A 13163-nucleotide genomic window follows, 5' to 3' on the forward strand; every position below is an offset into this window, starting at 1 on the left:
TGATTGGGTATAAAGGGAGCATCCCTGAAAGATTCATTCACAAGCAAGGACGGGCGAGGTTCACCATTTTGTGAACAACTGCATGAGCAAATAGTCGAACAGTTTAAAAACAACATTTCTCAACGTGCAACTGCAAGGAATTTAGGGATTTCATCATCTACAGTCCATAATATCATCAAAAGATTCAGAGAATCTGGAGAAATCTCTGCAAGTAAGCAGCAAGGCAGAAAACCAACACTGAATGCCCGTGACCTTCGATCCCTCAGGCGCCGCTGCATTAAAAACCAACATCATTCTGTAACGGATATTCCCACATAGATCAACAACACCCAGAAACGCCGCCGGCTTCTCTGGGCCCAAGCTCATCTGAGATGGACTGACGCAAAGTGGAAAAGTGTCCTGTGGTCTGCCAGCATCTCTGATGGTGTGGGGGTGTGTTAGTGCCCATGGCGTGGGTAACTCCCACATCTGTCAAGGCACCATTAATGCTGAAAGGTACATGCAGGTTTTGGAGCAACATCTGCTGCCATCCAAGCAACGTCTTTTTCAGGGACGTCCTGCTTATTTCAGCAAGACAATGCCAAGCCACATTCTGCACGTGTTACAACAGCATGGCTTCATAGTAAAAGAGTTCGGGCACTAGACTGACCTGCCTGCAGTCCAGACCGGTCTCCCATCAAAAGCGCAAAATACGACAACGGAGACCCCGGACTGTTGAGCAACTGAAGGTGTACATCAAGCAAGAATGGGAAAGAATTCCACCTACAAAGCTTCAACAATTAGTGTCCTCAGTTCCCAAACGCTTATTGAGTGCTGTTAAAAGGAAAGGTGATGTAACACAGTGGTAAACACGCCCCTGTCCCAACTTCTTTGGAACGTGTTGCAGGCATCAAATTCCAAATGAGTGAATATTTGCAAAAAACAATAAAGTTTATCAGTTTGGACGTTAAATATCTTGTCTTTGTAGTGTGATCAATTGAATATAGGTTGAAAAGGATTTGCAAATCATCGTATTCTGCTTTTATTTATGTTTTACACAACGTCCCAACTTCATTGGAATTGGGGTCATATGAAAAGGAAAATTCTTATATTTAAGTATAAATTTGCTTATGCTACAGTGCAACATAGTGCCAAGAGATAAGAGCGGAGGGGGATTATATTCAGATGGAGCCACATGCAGTGTTACCTTGATTGTCCAGCGTATTGTGGGCCAAGTTGAGGGAGTGCAGCACGGATGCTGGGTTCTCCGCCAGGGCCGTTGCCATCTTCTGAGGGAAATCTCTGCCAAAAAAAATGAGACGTCATTGTCAGATAAGAGATGAAAGTGTGCAGAGGCAGAGGAAGAGGAAGAGGAGAACAAGCAGGAGAGAGAGAGAGAGAGAGAGTGAGCAAGAGAATGAAAGTAAGAAGCTTACGCTTTTAGGCCTGCATTCTCCAGTGTGAGTTCTTCCAGGCTGCAGGACTTACTGATTGTGTGGAGGACCTGCTCCACGACCTCTGATCCCTACACACACACACACACACACACACACACACACACACACACACACACACACACACTGTATTTCTGTATCCTTGACCTCAGTAACAAAAATTACAATATCTTTTTTTTTAACTCCTTGATTACTATTCAGTTAATCAAGTATTCAAATAGACATTAATGTCTATAAACCCCAATATGCTACTGTCTTAAAAAGGAAGGTCCTTCAAGGGTTCTTTAGTAATGACAGCGGCTCTGTGTAGAACTATAAACACTCAAAGGACCCCTTGCCTGCTTAAAGCATTCCTTACATGGTGAAATGGTTCTTCAGATTGATAGCGAATGTGTTATACACGGTTCTATATAGAATCTTTTTGAAAAAGATGAATCTATATTTACAAGCTTGACATTTAACAACAGAAGAACATTTTGGGTGCTACATAGAACCCTTTAAAAAAAAGGTCTATATAAAACCATATACAACACAATCGATCTGAAGAACCATTTCACCATTCAAAGAAACCTTTTAAGCATGTAAATAGCTCTTTGAGTGTTCATGATTCTCTGTAGAACCTTAGTTCTCACTAGAGAACCCTTGAAGAACCACCAAGAGAGAAGTAAAGACAAAAGCAGTGATGAGTAAATCCTGTTTGACTTGTAATGAAGATGAAAACAGTACTAAAACACAATATTTGACCTCATGATTTTATTGTTTACGATGTTTTTGTAAATATATACTCACTCTCAATTTGTCTGCATCACATTCCAAACAATCTGGGACAGGAGCACGTTTACACTGCGTTACACCTATTTCCTTTTAATCATGTAGACTGAAGATACCAATTAACCCAGTTCTAAAAGATTTTTTTAATTTTTTAAATTTAATTTTTTTTTTTTTAATCAGCTGCACAAACAGGTGGAGCCTTCGTTGTCATATTTTGTCCTTCATAATGTGCTACAAATTTTCAATGAAACACATGTGGACAGTAGGGAGGCCACTTTTGTTATTACGCAGTTGGAACTTATGCATAATGCGGCTTTTTGTTTTCATGTTGAAATTAGCATGGCCCTGGCTTTTGAACTTCACATTGGTTACCTTGGATGGTCCCTGAGGACACAACAACCATTATTCACATAATCTGTGTGAAAGTTAGACCACAATACATGTTTCCACTGTGCATCAGTCCATTTCAGATTAGCTCGAGCCCAGAGAAGTTGGCAGCATTTCTGGAATGTTTTTGAAATACAGCTTCCACTGTGTATTGTACAGTCTTAACATTTGTTTTTCATATGTGGATGCAGCAACAAATGATGCTTATTCAGTGACATCCAACAAAGAAAGATGCCAGTTTTTAAACCAGTGCTGTCTAATGATTTGAAAGCCATGGGCATTCAGTAGTGGTCTTTTCAGCCTTGCCATTTAAGCATATATCTTTCTGATTTCCCTGAATCTTTTGATGTTATTACGTGTGGTACAGGGTAAAATACCTAAAATCTGTGCAACTGCTTGTTGAATACTGTGTGAAATGCTTTTCTGGTTCTTTTATAGCTAAGCATAATTACATCACCCTTTAAAGGTATTTTTTTGAACACCCCCAGCATTTCCAGTCATAAATAGCCCCTGGCCCTTTTTTGGAATGTGTTGCAGGTATCACTTTCAGAATAAGCATATATTTGCAAAAGACAATAAGGCTGAGACAATAAAACATTAGATATCTTCTTTTGGTTCAACTTTCAATTAACCCCTTAAACTCCCAGGCTTATTCATTATTCAGTAACTACATGGACCTCAATGCAAACTGGTTGAGCTACTCTTCTAGAAGTGAGTAATAAAACTTTGGGCCCTGGCCATGTAAAGGGTTAAATACAGGTTACACTGGATTTACAAATCACTGCTTTCTGTTTTCCTTTCCATTCCAATCACTTAAGGTTTGTAGTTATATAGCCCACATGAGTCCTTAAAGGTTTTAGAGGTTTAAGGAGTTAAGTTTTCCCATCATTAAGGGGGCATGCGGTACATACACCCATACGCACAATGAGCACACACATTTGCACACATAAGCCCTCCCTTTCAATACGATTCCAAGATTGTACAATGGAACAGAGGCAGCCGACATAATCAGTGGGACTGGGAGAGAATACTAACGCTGCAGAAATTTAGAGAGAATGGCAAGAAGAGAAAAAGATGAGCCTAAAGCTGAACCCAAAAAAGATGCTGTGTCCCAATTGCATATAACAGAATAACATTAAAAGTAAGGTACATATTGTTTACTGACCTTGAAAATGCATTAAATAGGAGCATGCTTTTGGTCATCATCTCATATTCCTATAGCAACCTATGTGTATAACCTATACATATATATATATATATATATATATATATATATATATACACACACACACACACACACACACACTCCACAGTCACTGGCCACTTTATTAGGTACACCTTGCTGGACCCCCTTTTGCCTTCAGAGCTGCCTTAATTCTTCGTGGCAGACTTTCAACAAGGTGTTGGAAACGTTCCTCAGAGATTCTGGTTGGTTATTTGAGTTCCTGTTGCCTTTCTATCATCTGGAATCAGTCTGCTCATTCTCCTCTGACCTCTCACATCAACAAGGCATTTTCGTCCACACAACTGACCGCTCACTGGATATTTCCTCTTTTTCGGACCGTTCTCTGTAAACCCTAGAGATGGTTCTGCGTGAAAATCCCAGTAGATCAGCAGTTTCTGAAATACTCAGACCAGCCCGTCTGGCACCAACAACCACGCCACGTTCAAAGTCCCTTAAATCCCCTTTCTTCCCCATTCTGATGCTCGGTCTGCACTTCAGCAAGTTGTCTTGACCACCTCTACATGCCTAAATGCATTGAGTTGCGGCCGTTTGGCTGATTAGCTATTTGTGTTAACAAGCAACTGTACCTAATAAAGTGGCCGGTGAGTATATATGCCACCCCATTTCCAAAAAATGTGGGATGCTGTGCAAAATGTAAATAAAAACAAAATGCAAATGATATCATTGAAATCCTATATTTCACTGAAAATAGTACAAAGAAAACATAACAAGTGTTGAAACTGAGAAATGATTTTTGAAAAACATATGCCCATTTTGAATTTAATGCCAAGAACGGTTGGGACACAGCGACAAAAGGCTGGTAAAGTTGTGTAATGCTAAAAAACACCTGGCGGTTAATTGGCAACAGGTCAGTAACATGAGTGGGTATAAAAAGAGCAGCCCAGAGAGGCTGAGTCTTTCAGAAGTAAAGATTAGGAGGGGTTCACCACTCTGATTAAATGAGCAAACAGTGGTTGTAGTTTAGTGTAGTGTGTAACACCCCTGCCTTCTACACTGTAGAGTGGGGTTCAATCCCTGCCTGGGTAACCACCTATACTATATCAATAAGATTCCTTGGGCAAGACTCCTAACACTAACTTCACCTTCCGGTGTAAAATGATCCAATTGTAAGTGGCTCTGGATAAGAGTGTCTGCCAAATGCCATAAATGCAAATAGTGCAAGAATGAAATAATAATGTTTCTCAACATAAAATAACAAAGACCCTTTTCTTTTCATCACCTACAGTAATAACATTAAAAGATTAAAAAAATCAGAGAAATCTCTGTATGTAAGGGACAAGGCCAAAAGCCAGTATTTGCTGGCCATGATCTTTGGGCCCTCAGGTGCCACTGCATTAAAAACAGACATGATTCTGTAGAGGAAATCACTGCAGGGGCTCAGCAACACTTCTGAAAAACACTGTCTCTGGAAACATTTTGTCGCTTCATCCATTAATGCAAGTTAAATCTCTAAAATTCAAAGAAGAAACCATACATAAAGAGGATCCAGAAACACTGCCACCTTCTCTGCACCTGAGCTCATTTAAGCTCAGTCCTCATGGACTGAGGGGATGTTGAAGCGGAAGTGTCCTGTGGTCAGCAAGTCACAAACCAAAATTTGAAATTCTCTTTGGAAATCATGGACACGGTGTCCTCCGGGCTAAAGATCACTCAGCTTGTTATCAGCGCACAGTTCAAAAGCCAGTATTCATGATGGTATAGGGGTGCATTAGTACACATGGCACAGGTGACATGCATATCTGTGAAGGCACCATTAATGCTGAACAATATATACATGTTTTGGCAACATATGCCATCCAGATGACGTCTTTTTCAGGGAAGGCCTTGTTTATTTCAGCAAGACAATGTAAAAACACATTCTGCAGGTATTACAACAGCATTGCTCCATGTCAAGAGTCTGGGTGCTAAAACTGATCTGCTTGCAGTCCAGATCCATCACCACTGAAAACATTTGGTGCATTATTAGATGGAAAATACAACAAATGAGCCCCCAAACTGTAGAGCAGCTGGAATCCTATATCAAACAGGAATGGGAAAACATTTCACTTTTAAAACTGCAGTCGGTCTCCTCAGTTCCCAAATGCTTACAGAGTGTTGTTAAAAGAAGAGGTGATGAAACACTGGGGTAACCCTGCTCCCGTCCCAACTTTTTTGAAACGTGTTGTTGGCATCAATTTCAAAATGGGCATATATTTTTCAAAATTTGCATTTCATTACATTCTATTTTTTTTACATTCTGCACAGCATCCCAATTTGGGGTTATATATATATATATATATATATATATATATATACACATTATAGAGTGGCTAAAAGGACAAAACTCAAGGGCATTAAAAGTGGGACAACAATGCATTACAGAAAAATACGTAGAGCTGTTATGAAGTGTTATGAGACCAGCGCACACTAATCAATAACGACAGCAGATAACAGAGAAGTGGGTCAAATCAAAACCACACTGCACCAGAAGACAATAGAGCCAATATTTACTAAGCGCAAGTCCTTGCAGTAGAGCTTGTTGAACCATGTGTTGTATGCCATGGATGCCACGATCACAGCAAGGTCCCTGCAAAACAAGGAGGAACAAAAAATAGGACATGGGGGGAAAAAAATTAGCAGGTTTCGAAATGAGTCCTAGATAAAACTTAAACTGAGCAGCTTTCCGCTTCCCAACTGAAGCCTCACAAAAATAGTACAATTGGATGGAGACAAAAATGACACATTCAGCAGGAACTGCTCATGCTGAGAGGGAAGCTAAGAGAGGAAGACAAGATCGATGGGGAAACTGACGCTGGGCTAGTGCACTCCTCAGCTCAGTGTTGTCTATGATATGGCTTTTAATCCTGGCCACGGGCCTAAAACCATTTCACCCTATAAAAAAAACAGAGCACACTCTAGCAAAACTGCCTCGAGAGAGAAAGGAAGAGAGAGAGAGAGAGAGAGAGAGAGAGAGAGATGGGGAAAGAGAGATGGTGGGGGGGGGCATGTCCTCTATTAGAGCAAAGCTTGTGGCTGTTTTCTCATTTGGGACTTCATCATTTCACCATGATGAGGATTCTCTGTAGTGAAGCCAAGCACTCCATCCTCATTCTAATGCAATCACTGCACCATAGACAAATCTCCTTAAGCTTAACAATACAGGACGGTCCAACACTGGCCACTGTATTGGAAACCCCTACCTTGAAGGTCCACCTTGCTGGTATACAGCTAGAGACAGCAGCCATTCTTTAGCTCTTCATTAGGGGAATTTCTCAGCTGGATATTTTCGGCCCACTCTCAACTAGAGCTGGGCAATATATAAAGTATTTATAATAGACTGAAGATGATTCTTTCAGAAATATATTGTATGTCCAAAAGTATGTAGACATCCTGCCTAATTAATGACTTCAGTTCACAGATGAATCAAGCACAAAGCCATGCAATCATCACAGACAAGAATTGGTAGTTAGAATGTATCAAACTGAACAGGTCAGGGACTTTAAATGTGGCACTGCCACAGCCTGTCACCTTTGCCACAAGCGAGTCTGTGAAATTTCAGCCCTGCTAGATCTGCCTCGGTCAACTGTAAGTGCTATTATTTTGAAATTGAACAGAAGAAACAGAGACCATGGCTGCCGGGCGCTGAAGCACGTAGCAGGTAAAAATCACCTCAGCTCTGGAAGCAACATGAGGAGCTGCATGAAAAGCTTTTCAGTTGTTGTTGTAAAGAATGGAATGAATAGAATCTGACATGCCAGGGATTACAGGAAAGGCTCTGAGACACAAGTGGTGTGCAAAGCCACCATTTACATTTAACAGCCCTCATGATATCTGACTGCAAAAGGCTGTCAAAACTAACAACTGTCTTCTAGATATCTGGTTGATGCGGTCGAACTGCAGCTACAGCTAATACCAAATCACTCTACATCCTACAAGTCAAAGACTAAGAATAGACAGGACTTCCTTTTTCTCGCTCTGACATGCAATTTCTGTGGGTAAAGTGTCAAGAATGGGGGCTATTTCTGCAGGTCTGAAGCTGCATGAAAATGACTCTGCAGGAAGTGTTGGTGTAGACTCTGCCTGGCATCAGCAAACCCCCCTTGGGTTCTAGAGACAGAGACAGCAGGGAAAACTTGACACCGATTGGTCGGATGCAAGAGAACACTGCTGAGAGTGACACTGCCACCAGACAGGAAGTCAGCCCTTAGTTGTCCTAATAAGAGCTCATATTGTCACATATATCGTTCACACATGTTAACATAGGATTAATAGCTTTCAGTTTCCCAGAGCCAAGATATACGTATTTATGTTTTCCCCCACACTATACTCATTACAGCCACAGCCATCGGGTAAGGTCAGCTGTGTTATCACATAAAAAACTGCCAAGAAGGAGGCCGCTGGACAAATGACCTCCACTCTGGACTGACATTTTTAGAAACTTCAATGTTGTACTTCAACTCACGGACCACCTGGGTCATTCTCCATTTGGAGTGGGCATTCAGGTGGATACATTTTTTTAAAAATCTTTTTCATCCCAAAACTAAATAATCTTAATATATCCATTACCATCACCTATTATCCTATATGCAAAAAGGAGAGTTATATGATTATGGTGTAGCAACTGTGACGGTGACCAGTAACATTTTTGTTAAAACTGAGGATTTTGCAAACTGGCTGACTCATTGATGATCAGATGACCTTGTGCAACCAGTTAAATGTCAGTAATAAAAATTATTTGTCATTATTTTGACCAAATGTTCATTACCCAGCCATAACACCAATGACACATAGTTATGAGCTGCCTGATAAACACCATTATTCATAAATTAATGAAACATAGTGAGTGAATGTGGACTTGAGTGTGCGGCCTTGAGATGCTTCCTCTCTGACGAGATCTTGACCCAAAGTAGCAGTTTAACAGAGTTGAAAACACTGTGCTAAAATGTAATATCCTGATAACACACTTGACCAAAGAATCTGTGAAAGAAAAAAAAATGTATTGGTCAGCTTCAGGTCAGTTCATTTTGCTGTGTGTTTGCTTGTTCTCAAAAGCAGTGATACTGACTGTAGTGTGGTGTGGTGTGCGTGGTGTTGCTACACCTTGTTGCTAGAGTTTTTACACCAGTCATTGTGACTGCTGGATTGCCCACAACTTTCTGGTCAAGAGTGGTCGGAAGCTGACCACTGATGAAAGGCTACAGGATGGCTAAAACAAATTGCCCCCAGTCTGTAAAGCCACAAGTTGGACCTACAAAGTAATTGTTTCTGATAAAGGGGCCAAGGAGCGCACAGTTAAGTTATACTTCCCACCTATACCCACCTCCACATTTAACCCATCTGTGAAGTGAAACACCACATACGCACTAGTAAATACACACACACTAGGGGGCAGTGCGCACATTTGCCCGGAGCAGTGGGCAGCCCTATCCACAGCACCCAGGAAGCAGTTGGGGGTTAGGTGTCTTGCTCAAGGACACCTCAGTCATGGACTGTCTGCACTGGGGATCGAACCGGCGACCTTCCAGTCACAGGGCCAGTTCCCTAACCTCCAGCCCACGACTGCCCCAGTACAGGACGGGATATTTGCTGTATATTTTAATCCAATGAATTGCGTAAAAAAAAACAATAAATCTGGTATATAAAGCAAGAAATATGGGCAGTTCTTAAGAATAAAAAAGAATATGAGTGACTGCTATTGCTCACTTTACCTGCTTTCAAGGTGGCTGAAGTCCAACAGGTTAAACTCCCTGTTGTCCTGGGAGTGGTAAATAGTGTCCACGTCCTTAAGAATCGAGAAAATGAACAAGAGAGGGAAAGAATGATTAGATTTCAAGCAAGACTGAGCCTTTTTTTTTAAAATAGACAGATGGAATTGTATAATACAGAGTTTCCGTACGCCACTCAGCTCTTACCCACTGCACTTCCTCTTTGCAGCTGATGCCGTTATAGTCGCACAGGGCCGCGTATGTCTCTGAGAAGCCTCCTGAAACGGCCGGGAGAGCACAGCCAAATCAACAGTGTGAAATCAACTCCCACAGAGCTTTTGTGGGCAGACTAGTGAATTTTGTCAGAGTTAATTTCATACTGGTGGCTCTGCTGCATGTCAGAGAGACACAGAGCAGAGAAAGAAACAGTGACATCACTGTGTGGAAGCTAAGGGAGCTGACCAAGGAGAGAAAATGAGAGCCACAGCATCAAAGCTTGAGATTGAACACCTCTTTGCACAGTGTCCTTGAAAGAAATAAGCATTTGGTAGAAATCAGGCACTAAACTGCTACTGGGACAGGATTAGTTTTACATGGGGAAGTGGGGTAATGTAATTTTAGCACAGGATGTCTGTGATGTTAATGACCAGTTCACACTGGACAAAGTCTTAGTTTGTTACTGGCATTGTGTCACAAACACTGCGTCCAGGCAGTGTCCACTCTATTGAACATACCGACCTTGTTGGTCCACCTTGTAGACATAAAGTCTGAGATAATAGCTCATCTACTGCTGCACAGTATGTGTTGGTCATCCTCTAGTCCTTTATGCGTGGTTACAGGACGCTGAACACAGGACGCTGTTGGCTGGATATTTTTGGTCAGTGGAATATTCTTAGTCCAGCAGTGACACTGAGGATGTTTAAAAAACTACCAGCAACACACACTAACACACCACCACCACCACCATATCAGTGTTACTGCAGTGCTGAGAATGACCCACCACCCAATTAGTACCTGCTCTGGGAGGGTCTTGGTTACTACTGCTATCCAATCCAATCATAATCCGATTTCGGCAGTTATCAGATTTTTCAAATGATCATGTAAACAGCCCACTCTGATTTCGCAGAGCTGAGTAAGGTCTAGAAATCCGACTTAAAATCCGATAAAGAGAGACGGATTTTAGCTCCGTAATCCGATTTCTCAGTGCACGTGAACTCTTACTCTGATTTCTTTCAGATCGCTCAGTCTGCATGAAAACAGACAGCGGTACCAGAAATAAGCAAGCAGTGTTACTGCCAGATGCAGGAAAACACTTCTGGAGCGATGCTATACATGCCTGATGAAATGAAGGATTGAAATATTCTTCATCTTCTAGACGACGCATGTTCATTTTTTCAGGTAAAGTGGCGTGAGGTTTTTGAAAAATAGCTGCCGTTCACACGCCGTTTGAGTTTAATGGCTGGCTGCAAAGCAGAAATCTGACTACTGCCTGGCTCACGTAGACCCAGAGTTTTCCCATTATCTGATTACTCAAGTTCTTGTAAACACATTGATCGGATTACTGACAAAATTGTATTTTCGGGATTATATTGGGTTATTACGTGCATGTAAACACACTCATAGACAGCTTCTGTGTTAGGGTAATTCAATGCAAGTGACCAATTATTTCTATCAAACTGTAAAGGGATTACTTTATACAGGAGAGAGCATCCTGGAAAAAGTCAACCCAATGCTTATTATGTAACTCCTGCTTTACTTGGTACAAAATTCTCTCACTAGATTGACAAATGACTTCTTAAAACAAGCAAAATGATCTGTCAACATAGTCAAATCATTCCACTTAATGAAATTACATCAAAATAAATGAAATAATCCCATTTTGTAGTTACAGCAATCTGACAACTAGATTTAAGATGATTTCACTTGTCAGTATAGTTTTTTTTGTAGATGGTTGCATTACTAATTTTACAATGTGCCCTATTCCTGTCATCACTCCACAATCACTGCACTGCATTCTTAGACAGCACAATACGTATCAGCTTGAACTGGGCCACTGCGAATACAAATATATGCTTCTTTGTGCAGCTCTATACTTAAACACCCTGAATGCTTCTTTTCCACATGATATGATGGAATATTTACTAATGCAGAATTCAGCATTAATATAATTAACATAACCTCAGGTTATTTCTACCGTTAGTTTTATAGTCGTTAAAAAGCAGCGTAATATTTACTGTTGTGGAAACACACAGTACAGAGACTCACATGGCAGATTCATATTGGGCTAAAATCACAGAGAATTTCATTACCCCACCTCCCCGTGCAAAACTAGCCCTGTCTGCATACAACAATTAGTCTAGTTATTTCTAGGCTTTCCAACAGTTCGAGGCTTAACCAACAGTTATGAATCTTCTGAAAAGCTTTCACACTGAGCCCTGCTGGGGACATCCCATATAGGTAAAAACCATGCAAGGCCACGCCTTATTAACCTGAAGGAATAAGATAATAATAACAAATAAGATAATACAGTCATGGCCATGACTTGTAAGTTGTGGGAACAAGATCATGCCTTAAGAAGCCGTGGCCACTTACTAGGATCTTGTTCCCAGGACTTACAGCCAAGACTTAATTATCTTGTTCCCACACTTTACTAAATTGTGGCCACGACTTAGTAAGTTGTTGAAATGAGATAATTAAGTCGCGGCCACAACTTAGTAAAGTGTGGGAACAAGATAATTAAGTCGTGGCAACGACTTAGTAAGGCCTGGGAACAAGATCCTAGTCAGTGGCCACGACTTCGTAAGCACGACGCTTTACTAAGTCGTGGCCACAACTTAATTATTTTTACTTAATTACACTTTACTAAGTCGTGGCCATGCATTATTTTTATTTATACAGGATGCCATCAACGGGGCTCCATACTTTTGGCATAAGATGGTTTGTATTTTAAAATCCATTCAAGGTACATGCAGAGAGTTTTAAGGCAAAAAGTCCTTAAGTTTACTGCTATTTAACCATCATTACCATCACATATAAGAACTCAGAAGACACCAGAAGGTTCACTTGGTCGTTTTAGATAACAAATAAAAATGTATGTTTGTGTTGTAGATATCACAATCCCTGGTTCCTATGACCACCACTGTAAAGAAAATCTGTAATTCTCTTTAAAGGCATTACCAAGCTAAAAACCCTTTACCCGTCCAGGGAGTAAAGGCTGTAAAAATGTGGTGCGGACCTTAGATTATTAATATTGGCACCCTGGTAAACCTGAGCAAAACAGGCTGTTCAAAACTAACATTCTTTATTGCTGATCCTTTTGATCTTTGATTAAAAAATATGAACAAAAATCTATCCTTCATTTGAAGAACAATTATTTTAAAAAACTAATCATGAAATAAATATTTTTCTCAAATGTTTGTGTGCCACAATTGTCGGCACCCTTTCATTACTTTGTGCGGCCTCCCTTTGTAAAGATAACAGCTTTAAGTCTTCTAAGCTCTAAGGATCTGAGACCATTCCTCCATACAGAACCTCTCCAGATCCTTTAGATTCTACTCTTTAGTTCATCCCACAGGTTTTCCATAGTGCTCAAATCAGGGGACTGGAATGGAAGTGGCAAAACCTTAATTCTGTGGTCAGTCA

General features: G+C 40.8%; 1 protein-coding gene across 2 annotated transcripts in view; it reads right to left on the reverse strand.

The window, feature by feature from the left end:
• carmil3 (capping protein regulator and myosin 1 linker 3) overlaps positions 1 to 13163 on the reverse strand; it is a 137492-nt gene that overhangs the window by 86076 nt on the left and 38253 nt on the right. For both annotated transcript variants that reach the window (XM_037534266.1, XM_037534274.1), the window contains 5 exons: positions 9729 to 9799; positions 9525 to 9598; positions 6328 to 6403; positions 1416 to 1504; positions 1187 to 1281 (listed from right to left, as the gene is read on the reverse strand). In XM_037534266.1, coding sequence (XP_037390163.1) covers positions 1187 to 1281; positions 1416 to 1504; positions 6328 to 6403; positions 9525 to 9598; positions 9729 to 9799 — 405 coding nt within the window. The remainder of the gene's footprint in view (positions 1 to 1186; positions 1282 to 1415; positions 1505 to 6327; positions 6404 to 9524; positions 9599 to 9728; positions 9800 to 13163) is intronic.

This window comes from Pygocentrus nattereri, chromosome 2, assembly GCF_015220715.1.
Source record: "Pygocentrus nattereri isolate fPygNat1 chromosome 2, fPygNat1.pri, whole genome shotgun sequence".
Taxonomy (NCBI): domain Eukaryota; kingdom Metazoa; phylum Chordata; class Actinopteri; order Characiformes; family Serrasalmidae; genus Pygocentrus; species Pygocentrus nattereri.